The sequence below is a fragment of the Corapipo altera genome, unplaced genomic scaffold (assembly GCF_003945725.1).
Source record: "Corapipo altera isolate COAL_440 unplaced genomic scaffold, ASM394572v1 48b, whole genome shotgun sequence".
NCBI classification, from domain to species: domain Eukaryota; kingdom Metazoa; phylum Chordata; class Aves; order Passeriformes; family Pipridae; genus Corapipo; species Corapipo altera.
Window position 1 is genome coordinate 14,746,816 of NW_020884884.1, and position 15,279 is coordinate 14,762,094.

A 15,279-nucleotide genomic window follows, 5' to 3' on the forward strand; every position below is an offset into this window, starting at 1 on the left:
ACAGCAATAAAATCAGAGAGCCAGTAACTGCCCCTCACCTTGACCCGTGTGTCCTTGTGTTTCAGCATCTCCTTGCTGTTCATCATGATGTAGTTAGCTAAGATCTTGTTGATGGGCACAAGCAGCAGTGACAGGGTCAAGCCTCCCAGAAAGGCTACCCCCACTTGCTGGTAGAGGAGGTAGAGGGTAATGACAAACTGGAAAGGCAGGCTCCACACCTCATGAAAACTGAGGCAGAAGTTGACCAATCGATCAGTGTCCGTGCTCATGAAGTTGACAATTTCCCCCACAGTGAAGCGGGTGAGGCTGGTGCTGCTGACACGCAGAGCCTTGCGGTAGATGGCAGAGATGAGGGCAGCCCGTACCATCAGTGTCACCTTGTTCATCTCATAGCTGAACTGGTTCCGCAAGAGAGCGCTCAGGAAGGAGCCAGCAAAGAGCCCAAGGGCATAGAGCACCCCATGGCTCAGGGGCTCCTGCCGTGACTCCATGAAGTTCACCAGCAAGTTCAGAAGCAGAGGACCTGAAAAACCCAGCAGGTTGCCAGCCAGCTTGAGAAGTCCAAGGGAGTAGAAACGAAGCCCAAAGGCCGCATGAAGGACTGAGAAGAGTCGCACGGCCTTCTGGGCACAGCGCGAGCTGTCCGGAGCATTGCTACTCCCATCACCTCCAGCAAGGACTGGGCTGGTAAGAGACACTGTCTCCTCCTCTACGTGATGTAGAGCTGCCTTCTTCTGCCAGCAGAAGTAAAACCGATCACAGATCGTGGCAGCCTGGAGCTGGCGAGGAAGCACATAGACATCCTGTGGCCGGTTCAGTTTCCCCTGATAGCCACGCTTCATAAGAGGGTTCATCCAAATGTAAAAGAAGCGCGAGAGCCAGCTCTCACCATCTTCTGCCACTGTCTGCTCATCAAGCACTGGGATTCCTGGCTCTGAGGTGAGCTGGTCTTGTTGCCAGGAGCTATTGATGGAGAGGAAGTCTTGCCTGCCAGCAGTGGGGAAGAGGCAGCTGACCATATAGGCAAGCAGAGATGCCAGCTGCAGACAGAGAATGGCAAACCTGGAGGAGGCAGCAGGATGGGAAGGGGACCAAGCTGTCCCACTCTGGCAGTACCACACCAGTGTGATGATGAAAGAAGGTAGGGGTAAGAGAGTGAGGAGAGCCAGGGCCACAGGGCCCCTGGTAAAGCCGTGAGTGGACCTGCAGAGCATGAGAAGAGCGAGACCATGCACAAGCCATGTCAGGGCAGCAGTGCTGTTGGCCAGCACTTCCAGGTACACAGGGCCCAGCTCCTGCTGGGAAATGGTGGCTGGGATGGTATCAGCAAGGAACAGGCCAGCAAGTACGAAGGACGTGGCGATTCTGCATCCCCAGCCTGACCTGTAAGGCACACCAGAGCCAGACCTTGAGGAAGAAAGAGCAGTGAAAAAAATTACAGTTGAAATTCCACCACCTCTCAGTCAGTACTATCTTTTCTTCCTTTCCTCTTTCCCTTGTTTATGTATTCACTCTTACTTAACCTCCTGGATTTGTAACTTTTTCTGACTGTAAGCATTGCTAAACTACATTAGGTCAACATAGCCCAGACTCTGATCAATACCAGAGATTCAGATGCTATCAAAGAATAGCCTTTCTCTAGAGAAATTTCTTTGCAAACTGTGACATTTTGTGGTCAAATCAGGCTCCAATCCTTAAGAATTAACACCAAAAAAAGAAGTATATTTAACCTTTTCAATACAAATTCTGGATGATCAAATATCCTGTGTCGCACTTTTGATTTCCTTTCCTGTGTGATATTTTGTCTAAAAACATTATTTTTATCACTGTTGGTTTCAGTGGTGCTGTGTACGTAAAGTCTGTAACCTGCTGCCCAACAAAACATTTCATTATCACTCGGTTCATTATCATTTGTGGCCTTTCAATATCACTGAACACTACCATGTAAAAATTTCAGAAGAGGATAAACAGCAAAGCAATTTTTTGTTTCTCTGAACCCCTTATTACCTTATATACATCTTCTATGCCACTTTGCACTTATATCCTCTCTTGGAATACTCCCGGTTTTCCCAATCCTCATTTACTGCAATTATTTTTAGTTACTTTCTGTGATTTTACACTTACTATTCCCTCTGTTCTTTCTGGATTCCTTTCTGTACACCATATTCTGAATTAGGACAAATGTTGACAAATATATTGGCATAATATTTTGCCCTTCCCTAGATACATATTCAGCACATTACAGGGAAGTATAATTTTCATCCTTTCCACCCCACCTCCAGTCCCACATAATAACCAAGAGCTAGACAAGTCAGTTGTCATACCTTGGAGTGCCAAGGAAACAGGCACTGACCACCGCAAGGATCACATGAGGGATCACATTTAATGTCAGCTGGTTAAAGCAATGGCCAATGCTGCCATGAACCCACACGGGGAGTGGATCTTCTGGACTGGTCCCACACAAACCAGCCAGGATGCTCTCCATCCTTTGCTGGTAATTCAGCGTGAGAGACAGGAGGTCCTAGGGTAAAGAGAAAAGCAGCATGAGGTACAGGAGGAGAACTACAGCCCCAGCCGCAGTAGGACTGTGCTAAGAAATTAACAAAGAGCTAGAAGCAATTTCCTGGGTCATAGTCCACGCCCTGCCATTCTGCACTTGCTATCATATAATCTACTTCACAAAACAATCAAGCTTCAGTTTAAAATAAATTACATTAATCATTCCCCTAAGTCCCCCTGGGACCTCAATGCTCTGTGAATTGGAAGCTTTCTGCTTATTTTCAGGTTGATTTTTTCCCCCATGGCAGGTTTATCCTCTGAAACTAGTATAAGGAAGTATTTGCCTTTCTATTGACCAGTCTGAAAAATATTCTGAGCTGCTTAAACAATAACCTATCCAGTACATCTCCACGTTCTCAACACTTCCCACACCGGTACTCCTTAAAGTCAGCGTGTAACATTAAACACCCGCCGCATGGCAGGAGAGGCTGCAGATGTCCATCCTGAAAAGCAGGCGGTCCCTCCAAGCTACACCGGACTAGGTAACCAGTCCTCTTTGAGTGCCGCCCCGCGGACCGAGGCACACCTGGGCAGGCTCGGCTTTACAATGATTTCTGCTCGCCCCAGCCCGTCTCACCTCCAGCCCGAGCCCAGCTGACCGCCACGGGCTGGGCATGGAGAGCACTGCGGCACCAGGGCCGGGGGACGCGACCCCGCCACGCCGGCCCCCCCAGCACAGCCCTGGGCCAGGACCAACCCGGGGAGCGCCTCGCCGGCCCAGGGGGCAGGCGGAGTGGCCGCCACGTGCCCGGGGCGGGCGGGACCCCCGGCTCCTCCCGCACCCCCCGCAGCCCGGCCCGGCCCCGCCGCACCTCGGCTCAGCGCCGCGCCCGCCCCGCGCGCCCCCTGCGGGCCCGGAGGACGCGCCGCAGCCGGGGAGGGCTCCGGGCAGGGATTCGGTCAGGAGCGGGAGGCCGAGGTAAAGGAGGAGAAGCAAACAAATTCAACGTGCACACCTCGTTCTTCTGGTTAAAAAAACCGCCAAACCTCAAACTAAAAATCAGTCCCCAGTCATAAAAAGAAAAAGTGATTTCTCACAAAATTCCACTAGTTCCCTCCTGGTGATCTTATCCCTCTCCTCCTTTTCCTATCATATTTAGTTTTTACACCAACAGACACCAGAGGCACATTTCAGAGTTGCAGAGTCACTGTGTCGACCGGCACAGGAATATTTATGGACCACTTTAGTGTCCAAATGTCACCACCCGCAGGTATAGCCCAGGCAGTACTTCTGCAGGTATAAATGTGCTTTCAAAGGTACAGCATCCTCTGCTCATGGCAGATGTCATTACTACAAGAGCACTTTGCCAACAACAGGCCTCGTGCAGTAACAGCTGTGCACAGCAAGACCATGATGTTAACCTGACACAACCATCTGAATAATACAAGCTAAAAATTCCATTCCATCTCACCTCTATCGTGTTCAGTGGCTATGCCTGTCTGGAGCATAAACACACCCGTGCAAGCAGAAACCCCAGAAGACGCTCAAATCTTTACTACAAGGGTATGTTGCATTGAGGGGGTGAGTGGATGCTCAACCTCCCACTGAGAGAAAACAAAATGGAGAGGACCTCCAGCCTCATCCCCTCTGGACTATTATTCAGAAACAGGCGTGTGCTGTAAACATCATCACACCACCTGGCAATTTCAGCTGCTACTGGTGAGTTTTATAGCAGTTCTTAATGCTTCCCTGTCCCAAACCTTCCCTCAGTACTCTCTTGCTAGGCAAAACAAGCATATCCCTGTAAATAACTCATCACAGGTAGAAAAGTTTACTTTCAACATGCAGCTCATCAGAGATATAATAAAGCATACCCTCAGCTTAGAAGTGTTATCAGTGGGGTGCCGAGGAAGGAAAATATCAGTAGCATTCAGGTCTGAGACAACAGAATAATCTGGCTGAGGGAGTCTGGAACAGCAGAGAAGAGCTTGGAGGCCACAGTACCCTCTAAACATAGTTACAACTGAAAGGAGCAGAAGAGTGCATTTTTTGTCTCTCTCTCTCTCTATATATATATATCTTTGTTTAATTGTTGTCTTTTCTCACATCCCTGAAAACAATCTTTGCCTGTGTGTCCAAGTTGCAAGGCTGCCTTTCTGTGACCAAGCCGGATGCTGATACTGTACACTGTGTGTATTTGGCTAGTCTGCTCTTTTTCCCCACAGGTCATCCAAAGGTTTCTAGACTTAACTTTCTTGAAGAGGCTGTGAAGGCAGCAAACTCTCAAAACAGCAAATAGTGGATGTGTGAGGCTGCAGTACTGAGCTGCACACAAGTAAATCTGATTTCACATTTCATGGTTCTGATGTCTTACATATTTCCAAAGGAAAACAAAACAACAACAAAAAAATCAAAAAACTTCAACCAACCAACCACTTTCCCTGTCTTGATAAGATACCAGAGAAGTTCTCAGGTATCAACAAAGACCATCCTTTCTCCCCTGAACTAATCACTCTAAGAGCTTTTTCATTCAGCGACATTGGGTTCTAGCATTCTCTTTTTTTCCTCGCACTGTATTCTGCTTGCTCATCTCTCTTAACTGCTTCAAGTTCAAAAACATGAACTTTTCCATTTCAACCAAAAGACGGACAGCTTTCTGATGCCACAGATTCCTTTTGGTACAAAAAGCATTACCTACACTCATATGGGAAAACAAACACCAAGAAGGTACTAAAAAAGGAACCCTAGAATACCAATCCACCCTAACTGTTCTGGAATCTGCCTGTACATTTAAGTACACTTAAATAGGAGCACAGCAAGAATCTAAATAGTTGTTCCTCCTTTTCAGCTTACTTTTGGCTATTTCCCCTCCTCCTGAATATTGCTGCCCATGACAGTTACTGCTATGTATTTGATTGATTTAAGATGTGTGCCATGGAGTACAGGCTTGTGGCTACATTGCTTACAAAGTACCTTGCACACTATAAATAATCACACACCTGGCATTTATTAAAAAATCAGAGCCTTCAAAATGGAAAAAAATCCCCATCAACATCAGGTTTAATTTAATCCACCTCCATAGGCCACGCAGGCCAGATTTTATTAATTGTCTATTATCCAGAGTTTAATGCTCTAGATTGATATAGCCACAGTGAGGAAGTGCTATCTGCCAAAGGGAGACTGCCTCCCCCCCTTCTCTTACAAGTTCATTTTGTAACAGATCACTTACTACCCCTCCCAGACTCAGGGAATCAGTGTAGGCTGCATGCCCGTTCCACTTCCCAGCTAAAAGTAAATATTGAGCTGAAACACAAGCCAGCCTAGATAAGCCTTAAATTCAGAAATATCAACCTTGTAATTACAGATGTAAAAATCTCTGAAAGCAACTGTCTGTTTAGATGCATTTTCTGTGCTCCCAGCCAGGGCTCTGGTATCAGCTGAACCATCCTCAAATTCCCTGATGTCATGACTAAGGAAGGCTTGATTACTCAGCTCAGTCCAAAATTTTTCATGAGCAGGCTGGTTTGCCTGGACCTAAAGACATAAGATACATATTGTGCCCTGTTTTCCAGGTAAAAAGTAATGCCAAGTTCAGAAGACAGGAATATCTTCCACCGCATCTTCTCACGAGAACACCAATTTTGTCATAAAAACACAGAAATTGTCTTTGTTCTTACTCATAGCCTGTCCATTTAACACTACAGGGAGTGCTGCATGGTTGTCTCATGACCCTGGATCTAGTCTTGACTCAGACATAAGAAGGTAAGAAATTATAATTAAGGTTTTACATTTTTCTCTGTTATTGTTTTGCTTCTTAAACCCAATGTCCAATCTGAATTAACTTAAATTCGGATTTCTGATTATTCGTTCATAATGAGATACTGCTAACTTTTCTCATTCTGTTCTTTTTCAATGCATTTGTCCCCTGACTTTCTCATTTGAGGCCTAATGAGAATTCCGAGACGCCTTATTACCCCAGCATTGCCCTAAGCATCCAACTACCTAAAATCCCTTCCCTCCAAGCAGCAGCTAATTGCAAGTTCAACTATGAGCTTTGGAATTCCAAAGAGGAGTTCAGGAGCTGTACTCAGAGCAGACTGACTGCAACATCTTTTGTCTAATGAGAGCCTGGAGCACCAGTCACAGGAGTGTTAGAAAAACCTCTGCAAAGCAGGTAAGGACCTCGCCTGACTTTTTCAATTCCTGAGACAAACTGTACTGCTTCCTCTTCCAAAGGTGTGAAGACTCTCAATTTGCTCTGCACCATCAAGCCCAGATTTCAGTACTGATTTTAAGAATAATTTAACTGAATACCACTGTGGATGCTCAGTCCCTTTAAAAACTTAGCTCAGTAAGGCATGTAATTGAAAGATGACACTGCAGCTAGTTCAAAACGTGCTTATAAATTGCAATTATAAATTGTAATTTTAAAGTGATATTCAGTAAGATGACAGGGTGCCACAAAATATTAATGAGCACTAGTTAGTCTCCAACAACTGGCATTTTTCTCTTCTGAACTCTTTTAACACCAATATATAGGGTGTTTGCTTTCTTTTTACCATTTCTGCCTTGAGCAGTTTACTTACTGGTGCACAAATAAGATGTTTTAATGAACTTCCAGATTCGTTTTCAGTATCTGGATTCCTTCATCTTCCAATTGCCTCTTAAACCTATGACCACCACAACACCTCCTGTAGATCTCCTTTAGACATAAGGCAAACGGAAGCTAGAAAAAAAATTCAAGTTCTGGGGCTTTTACAAAATTTTTAGATATTAGAAGCATAACTGTTATGTAAAACTGATTAAAAAAAAAAAGGAGAATTTGCTTGGTTTCTTGGGTTTGTGGCTTTTTACTCTTGACTGCTTTGAAACCAAACTGTGGTTTAAAACTGATGTAAAGAAAGCAACAGCATGGAAGAGATGTCCAAAACCAAACAACTCCATTTTCTCACTCTTACTAGGCTATATTTACTTACTTCAGTTGGTAAAACTGAACGTTGATACAGACACCTGACTCTAATGCACAAAAACATGGTTTTCCTTTTAATGAAGACACAGAACACATTTGGGATAACAGTATATTCCTTATAGCGATAAACTACTTGGATGCAATCTACATCAAAAAAAATAGAGGAGAAATTGCTACATACACATCAGTTTTGTAGCTATATTAATACACAGCTCTGTGCCTCTCCAATTGTCACTGAGCCTGTTGCTTAGGGTCGTGAATTGGAACAGGTTGAGCATCCATTGCCTCCACCTCCACTGTGGTTTGCTCCCAGCAGACTGCTTCTGCGAGGCATCCTTAAAGATGAAATTCTTATCCCAGGATACTTGTAATTGAGTAAAGGTCACTGATAAACATTGTCAGCCTTTGGACAGAGGGGGAAGGAGTAGACAGTGGTAACAAAAAATAAGAGGTTTTATATAGCTCATGCTTATTTTGGCAATTGGTGTAACTGAGCGCATTTCCTGAGCCTGTGCAGTGATGCACTCAGGAAATGTCAAAGTGGGTCAGTTAAGTTTTAATACAACTGTACTAAACCACTCCTAGCAGAAATACCTTATTATGGTATCAGACAGACCCCCATCCATCAGCCTACTACTCTTGGTTGCCACTACTTAAAAATAGTATGCTTCAAATGGTGTGTTGTGTTCTAGCAAACACATTCCCAAACACACAGGCAAAATTTCGTCCAAGCCTGCAAAAATTGACTGGGTCTTCAAATACAAGCCCTCACATGTCGTTTAGCTAAAAACACATTACAAACTTAATGCTGGAAACTTCTCCTCATCTGGAAACAAGCTATTAAAACTCAGAAATTTTGGAAATGAACAGCTTTATGAGAACCTTTGTTCCTCTGCTTTCCCTTCTTTGCACTGCTATCCCGTTTCAGTTACTTTAAAACTCCTCCTCGCCGGAGACAGCCCAGAGCATCAAGTAGGATAATGTGTCAGCCTTCACACGAGAATCGAAGCTTTGCAGTCCCACACCAAACACGGTCGGTAGCAGGTGGTCAGGTGGGGCGAGGGAGGAGGCGGGAAGCCATTCCCTATCTTGTCATCCCTGCTCCTGGCAGACAGAGCTTGGAAATTACTTCAGGATTTTTCTGAGCCGGAGCCTCAGCCTCAGCACTGCGGCATGGAGCAACTAAGGATTGCTCTTCAACACACTTCTCCTGGAGGACAACAGGACAACACCCGTCCCGACTAGCTCCACACCACAGTGCACGGAAAAAAAACCCTAACAACATAACCCAAAACAACAAAAAACCCAACCAAAGTGCCCCAGTCACTGCCGGCGGGGACATAAGCGTAGAGAGATGGATAGAAAGAGGGACGGCCGAGCGCGGCGGCGGCAGCAGCTCCCGCCCCCCCCACGCCACACGTGACGGGGGCCCGGCGGCCGCCATTTTGTGCGGGCGTCCACAGGTACCGCCCCCGCCCGGCCAGGGCTCCCCCCGCCCCCCCGCCCGGCTCGGGAGCGCGCAGGGCGGCCGCCGGCGGCGCGCACGCCCGGGGGGGCCGGGTCGGAGGAGCCGTCGGGACCCCCGGGCCGCCGGCGCCATCATGTACCGCTCCAGCAGCGGCCGCTCTGGCCCCTCGTCCTCGTCCTCCTCCCACCGGCTGAAGGAGGGCGGCTCGTCGGCATCCCGCGTCTCCCGCTTCAGCACATCGGGGCCGGGGCCGGGCCACGGGCGGCCTCCCCCGCCGCTGCCCGCCGCCGCCTCGCCGCCGCGCTCCGCTTCGCCCCGTCCGCCGCCGCTTCGCCGCCACCGCTCCCCGTCGGGACACCGCGGGCCCTGCCGCCGGTCCCCGTCGCCGCACCGCAGCAGGAGGTTGCCATCGCCGCCGGGAGGAGCGGGGCTTGGCGGGCCCCGGGGCCGCCGGGGCAGCGAACACGGAGACAGCGGCAGCAGCCGGGTAAATAGTGCTGGGGGGTCGCGGTGCGGGTCCTGCCCCCTCTCCCAGGGGGCTGTCAGAGCCCCAGACTTAGCCCGGCGTGATCCTTGCAAAACTGAACCGGCCCCGGGCTTTCCCCGTGTCGAGGGAGAAGGGCGATTTCATCCCTGTTCCTTAGAGAGCCAAATGGAAAATTAAAAAGATAAAAAAATTTCTTTCCATTTTAAGCAGTGTTTATGCGTTGCATTTTTATTTCTGTCTTATCGGCTAGAGCCGTTTTAGATAAAGCTCAGAGGTGATGCTGTCTTTTGCTAAGGCAGAGATTGTAACTAGTTACTTAACTCCATTTAACACTTTGGTTTTGTTAGTGCATAAATATCCTTTAAGTGATGGGAATATAACTTTTTTAATAGGATGTTGAATGAGTACTTTGTGTGAATTCTTCCTGCTGTCACGAATGTACAAAGAGAACTGTTCCTGATTTATATCTTTGAGAGGTATTCTTTGATAGGCACTGCTTTGTAGTTGGGGCTGTGCACAGGGTGTTTCAGTTTTCTCCCTCATTCTTGGCAAAGTCTGATTTGGGCATGTGAAACTTTTGGCATCTGAAGTGATGCCATCTTGGATGCAGACACCTTCCTATTAAACCAAAGTGTCAAGCCAAATTTTACTTTTGAGTGACACTCACTTAGCTTTTCTCTTGTTGCTCCTTGGTTCAGTGATTGTTTTGTCTGAAAACTGTGAGCTGTGGTATGTAATAGGTTAATTATGCTTTTGTATTGTGCTGAAAGAAGAGATTTTCATAGTGGGGTATTTTAGGCAGTGATTCTGTGGTTACTCAGTCCAGCACATGCACAGTTGGAAAGAAGGATCTACTTGCTTTTTCCTCTTACTTTGCAGTATATTGTTCCCTTGTGCTCACACTTGGATTTGTGAAGTTGCAGAGTGAGCTGATTTGAGGAAACGAGTTTGCCAAAAGTCACTCCAACAAAAGTATATTGTGTGCCGATGGGACCCCAAAGAGAATGACCCTTTCTGATGTTGGTACATGTTCTTACTGGATTTCTTTGGAGTTGCAGCCGTAGAAGAGGTTGCGACCATAAAAGAGGTTACAAGTGATTGTAGTGGAGTTAAAATTCAGCTGTTGTTATTTCTTATTGAAAGGTCAGCTGCCCTGAAGATATGGGAAGATATCGTGTTTGACAGCAGTTAAGCCAAGCCAGGCTAAAAAAGTTGCCTCTGGCCATTTGGTTTTATGTGGTATTTCACCCTTATCTCAGTCCTCTAAGTTTCCTGTGGGGTAGCCCTGCAAATGGCATTGTTAGTAAGATCCAGGATGGAAAAAGTAATTTTTTAAAAGGAAATACTTTTTTATGCAATTCGTATCATTTGGGGTTGTGGCTTGATGGACAGTTGTGTGGTCACAATTGACAGGGTGACAAACTGGGATGTGGGACAGAACTTTCTTAAACTGACTTCACCATCACTCCGTCTCCCATTTCACTGTGTCTGTGATAGACTGTGAACCTGTGCTGGCTGTAACAAAATTTCCAGTGCTGAATGTGTTGGTAATTCAGACTGGGAGAGATTTGATCTGGGAGTTTTAGGCTAGAAGGCTCCCACTCCCCCTTTAGTGGGGGAAAAAAGCCACGAAAAACATCCACTTTACACGAACATTATTCTTGACAAACACTATTCTTCTAGTGTTATTTTGCACCCTCCTGGCTCAAGTTAAAGCAGTAATCTCAGCAAATTGCTGCAGATTAATGATATTTTCCTTCCCTATTCTAACTTCAGAGAAGGATCGAAAAATTACTAACCCTAGAAAGTAGACTTCAGCAGGCTAGCTAATGCTGAACTGCTGATCCAAATGGATTTTTTATTGATTTACAAGAATGTCATGCATTTAAGGAAAACCTTTCTCTAGAAAGCAACTCTCACAAAAAAAGGGATTTTGAGACAATTAAATAGAGCTCTTTAACCTATGTCGTGCTGACTCTTGCGTTTGTTAAAGCCCAGTGTAAGTAATTCTTAGAGTGTATATTGTGCACTCTTTTTCTATGGAAGCTTTTGTCCCCTAGCAGGTGTTTGACCAACACTTCTTCTTTCAAAGTGGTGATATAAAGCATAAAATACACATACAGGTTTGTTTTACTTTTTAAAAGTACTGTTTACAAAAGTAGCATTAATTAGAGAGAGATAAAAGCTGGGATTATGTTGATGTTTTCCAGAGGGTGGAACTAAGTGTGATGGAAACAAAACAGACGGCAGATAGGTTGGGTCATCATGACTGGGTAAAGTTTTAATAAAATCTTTAGGTTTTTATTACTTAAGACCCTCTCTCCTCAGAAGTTTGAGGATGCAAAGTGTTCAAATGTGGAAAGTTACACAAATGTGTTAGTGAGATTTTGGAGCTGTCACTGAAAGGAGATGAATTCAGACAGAAGCCTGAGGAAGAGGAATTTCAGCTGCAAGAAGGAAAGAGGACTTGCAAGAGGGGAATATATGCATAATGGTGGAAGATACAATGTATGGAATGAAGACACTGATGGGGTAAGGGCATAGGGTTGAAATGCAGGAGATTTGAGTACAGGCTCTGTGTTAATGTCCCTATCCTTCATATGAATTGGAGTATGAAAGGAGCAGCCTTAGAGATTTCTTGCTCCATTTTCTTGCTTCTGTTTTGGGGGATTGTTTGTTTGTTTGCTTGTGAGATAGCTTGCATGCATTCCCAGGCTATCAGCATTGTTGCATATTTTCTCATGCATAACTGGGATGCTGACTGCCAGTGGAGCTGTGTACTGCACATATTGGACATTATAAGTATGGATGGTGTTAGTTTCTTAGTAGCTGGGGAAAACTGGAAGAACGTGGAGTGACAGCAAAGGTTTGGGGCAAGTATTGAAAAATGTAATGGAGAAGAGGAAGGTCAGGGCTTTACAGTGAGAGATTTTGGTGGACTTTTATTTGTTTTTGCAAGGCTGACACATGCTGCTTTTATGTATCCTGGCTGATCTGTGTGCTTGTTGTTTTTATAGTTTCTCTAAGCTTCTTTGCTTTCTTATAAGAAAATTGACTAAGATTAGAGGATAGGAGCATGTTGGGTCAACAGAGAATGGAGAAATGATGAGCAGGTGTGCAACTTGTTCAGTAATATGGTAGTAGTAACTGTGGTTTAGAGGACAGAATAGGAAGGGGGAAAAATGCAGTGCAGTGCGTAGATAGGAATGACTAGTGGTGGTGTTCAAAGCTCCAAATGCAAAAACCTTTTAAAACTGGAATTTCTCAAACTAGGGAAAAAAAAATCATGAAGTTCAAATATATACTGCTGTAACTGCTCTCTCTGGGCAACCTGTATGGCAGTCATAGGCAATCCTAATATATGTAACTTTCTTAATGTAAACTATTTCTTTCTTTTGCCCAGAGTTTGTTCTGAGATGTAATCATCACTTCTCTCTCTTCAGTGGAGATGGTTGTCATCTATGTGCCCAACTTGCTAAAAGTCTTGATGACAAGAAGATGCTCTCGAAGATAGTCGCTTCTTGAGGCAGCCCTCAAAATGTGGTGTTATAATGGGCACAGGTGAACCTTCAGAGTGTGTTTGTGTGAGACACACGCACCTTGTACATGTTGTATCTCAGTCAGGCGGTTGCAGGATCAGGCTGTGCTGTTCAGTACAGTTATCTTAAAAAGTAATTAAAATGTATTCTGATAAATGCTGGGATTCAGATTAATAGAACAAAACAATAATCACTAATATGTTATCTTTGAATAACATTATGTGCACAATGGATTCTAGTGCAGATTTGTACTGCGAGTGAATTTTGTTCAGGCAAATGTGTGAGGGAATTCCTTTGCTTTCTTGTTGGAGATTATGTCCTGTTCTTTAGCTCTCTTGGAGGATTCAGCTGAATCTGCTGCATGTTCTCGGGATGGATGCAGACAATATAGTGCACCTGCTGCTTGCTACTGCAGTTTTCTGCATGAAAGCAATATGCAGTGCATGACTGGTTTAGCAGAACTGAAGCTGGTGCATTGCTTCACGTTAAGCAGAATCTAAATCATGTTGGTTTAAAAAAGCAAATCATGTATCTCTGTCTTCAGGCAGTGTCATCTGTTTCTTATGAAACTCTCATTACTTTGATCATTCCTGTATTCTAGTACCATATTGTGGAATAATGTGAGGTGTAACTAGTTAAGCAAAACTTACCAGTAATGACATTTTGCATACTGCGTATGCGTCCAATGGAAGGTTGGTGCAGAGGCAATTAGCTCAGACCTTCTCTGCCTTAGATTTTTCAAAGGCAACTTTACTTAGCTCTGGTTTATCTCTACCAATAATAAATAATGTTAATGAGAATTCTGGTATAGAAGGTGTTTCTAGTGTCACTGGTGTTTTAGTATTATGTTGGGCTTATCTGTCGAAAGCAGCATGAGGTGAGAAAAACTGTTGAAACCATCACTGCAAGGAAAATCTTTGTTTACACTGGTTTATACTTTGGTTCATGTTGTTACTAAAGTTGGAAAGGTCCAGAAATCCAGATACTTTTATTAAGAAATTCCTGGCAATGTTTTTTATTCCATGTTTATTTAGCTGCTGCTTCTCTACAAAGAAAAGAGGACAGCAGCAAATCTGGGACTTTGTGGACTTCTCTCTGTTTTTATGCCTTCTGAAATGGTGCTTTATGAAATGTATTTTTAGTTGAAAATTTCTCTTCTAGATACTTTAAATATGGAGCATGTTACAAGCAGCTGGGATGAGAAATTAAACGCAGTCAATGCCCTCCATTTCTTTAGTAACTAAAGACAATGGAAATATTTGGGACAGTTGTTTTTTGTAGTTTGATTTTTTTAATTGATCCATCCACCCCAGGTCTCATTTACTAAGCAGAGCAGAGTCACTTGCCTTTCTGTAGCTGAGATTAAAATTCCCTGATTGATGGGCTTGCACTCTTTCTTCAATTTACAGAGACGTTCACCGAGTCTCCGCTCTGAGTCTTCACTGGAACACAGTTTGTGGATTACTGTTGGTAATGACCGGTATTGCATTGGCACACCGGAGCGGAGGAGGCTGCCTGATAGACTGGGCTCACCAATTGATAACCTGAGTGACAGGTATGGTCCTCCGCAGATGGGCATTCATTCGAGTGGGTGAAACAGCAGGGGAGTGGCTCTACTGGCCCAAACATCTAATTAGCCCAGGGAATGCCTAGGGAATGACGGTAAGCATGTAGTGTTGCTTCCTGGGAGTACTCCCTCAGCCTCTGGCAAGCTGTGGTGCAGGGAATTCCTGAACAAAAATCTCTACCTGTGTTCATAGTAACTAAACAGATATTCCTTCTCTAATTTTTGTCAACTGCATCTAACCCCATATAAACTAGACATGCACAGTGTGTATTGCAGGAGGGAGGGTGACATTCCACTGTTACGACCCGCCCCAGGAAAAAGGGGGCAGAGGGGGTAACCCAGGTTTTATCAATAATTCCTTTGGGGTGGATTAAAGCGAAACGACACTAAATAATCGGTGTTTGAAAACATATATTGACAAGATTTATTCTAACAATTCTATATTAACAGGCATGCTAGCAGTTTGGGTGCTGTCATATAACAATGTGACACAGAGATAACCTTTGGGGAGGGAAAGAAAATGCATAGGGGAGAGAAAGGCAGGATAAGAGCAAGGGAGAGTAAGGGAAAGAAAAGCTGAGAGTGGACAGATGTATATAGTCACCGCCCACGGGGTCCAGCGATGCTTCCATGTCTGTCAGTTGAAGTGGTGGCCTTGATCTGCTGGGGGTGAAGGGGGGAAGCCCCCATACTCTAAGAAGTTATGAGTTATTATATCACGGGTCATGCCTCGAGCCTCCAACATCTCC

At 45.0% G+C, this 15,279-nt stretch overlaps 2 protein-coding genes across 8 annotated transcripts in view; one reads left to right on the forward strand and one right to left on the reverse strand.

The window, feature by feature from the left end:
• The window catches only part of ABCC10 (ATP binding cassette subfamily C member 10), a 23,025-nt gene extending 13,844 nt beyond the window's left edge, over window positions 1–9,181 (reverse strand). For 3 of the 5 annotated variants that reach the window (XR_003527357.1, XM_027641220.1, XM_027641218.1), the window contains exons 1-3: window positions 3,137–3,250; window positions 2,325–2,521; window positions 39–1,407 (exon numbers count right to left, since the gene is read on the reverse strand). Coding sequence is in view for 4 of the 5 variants with exons in the window: in XM_027641220.1 (XP_027497021.1) it covers window positions 39–1,407; window positions 2,325–2,521; window positions 3,137–3,175 (1,605 nt within the window). In the remaining variant the exon portion in view is untranslated. Of the gene's footprint in view, window positions 1–38; window positions 1,408–2,324; window positions 2,522–3,136; window positions 3,251–8,779; window positions 8,931–9,076 lie in introns of those variants that run through there. The other 2 variants (XM_027641221.1, XM_027641222.1) reach the window with 2 other exon arrangements.
• Window positions 9,053–15,279, forward strand: part of ZNF318 (zinc finger protein 318) — a 29,064-nt gene continuing 22,837 nt past the window's right edge. For 2 of the 3 annotated variants that reach the window (XR_003527355.1, XR_003527356.1), the window contains exons 1-2: window positions 9,071–9,424; window positions 14,373–14,518. Coding sequence is in view for 1 of the 3 variants with exons in the window: in XM_027641217.1 (XP_027497018.1) it covers window positions 9,071–9,424; window positions 14,373–14,518 (500 nt within the window). In the remaining 2 variants the exon portion in view is untranslated. Of the gene's footprint in view, window positions 9,425–14,372; window positions 14,519–15,279 lie in introns of all 3 variants that reach the window. The other variant, XM_027641217.1, reaches the window with a different exon arrangement.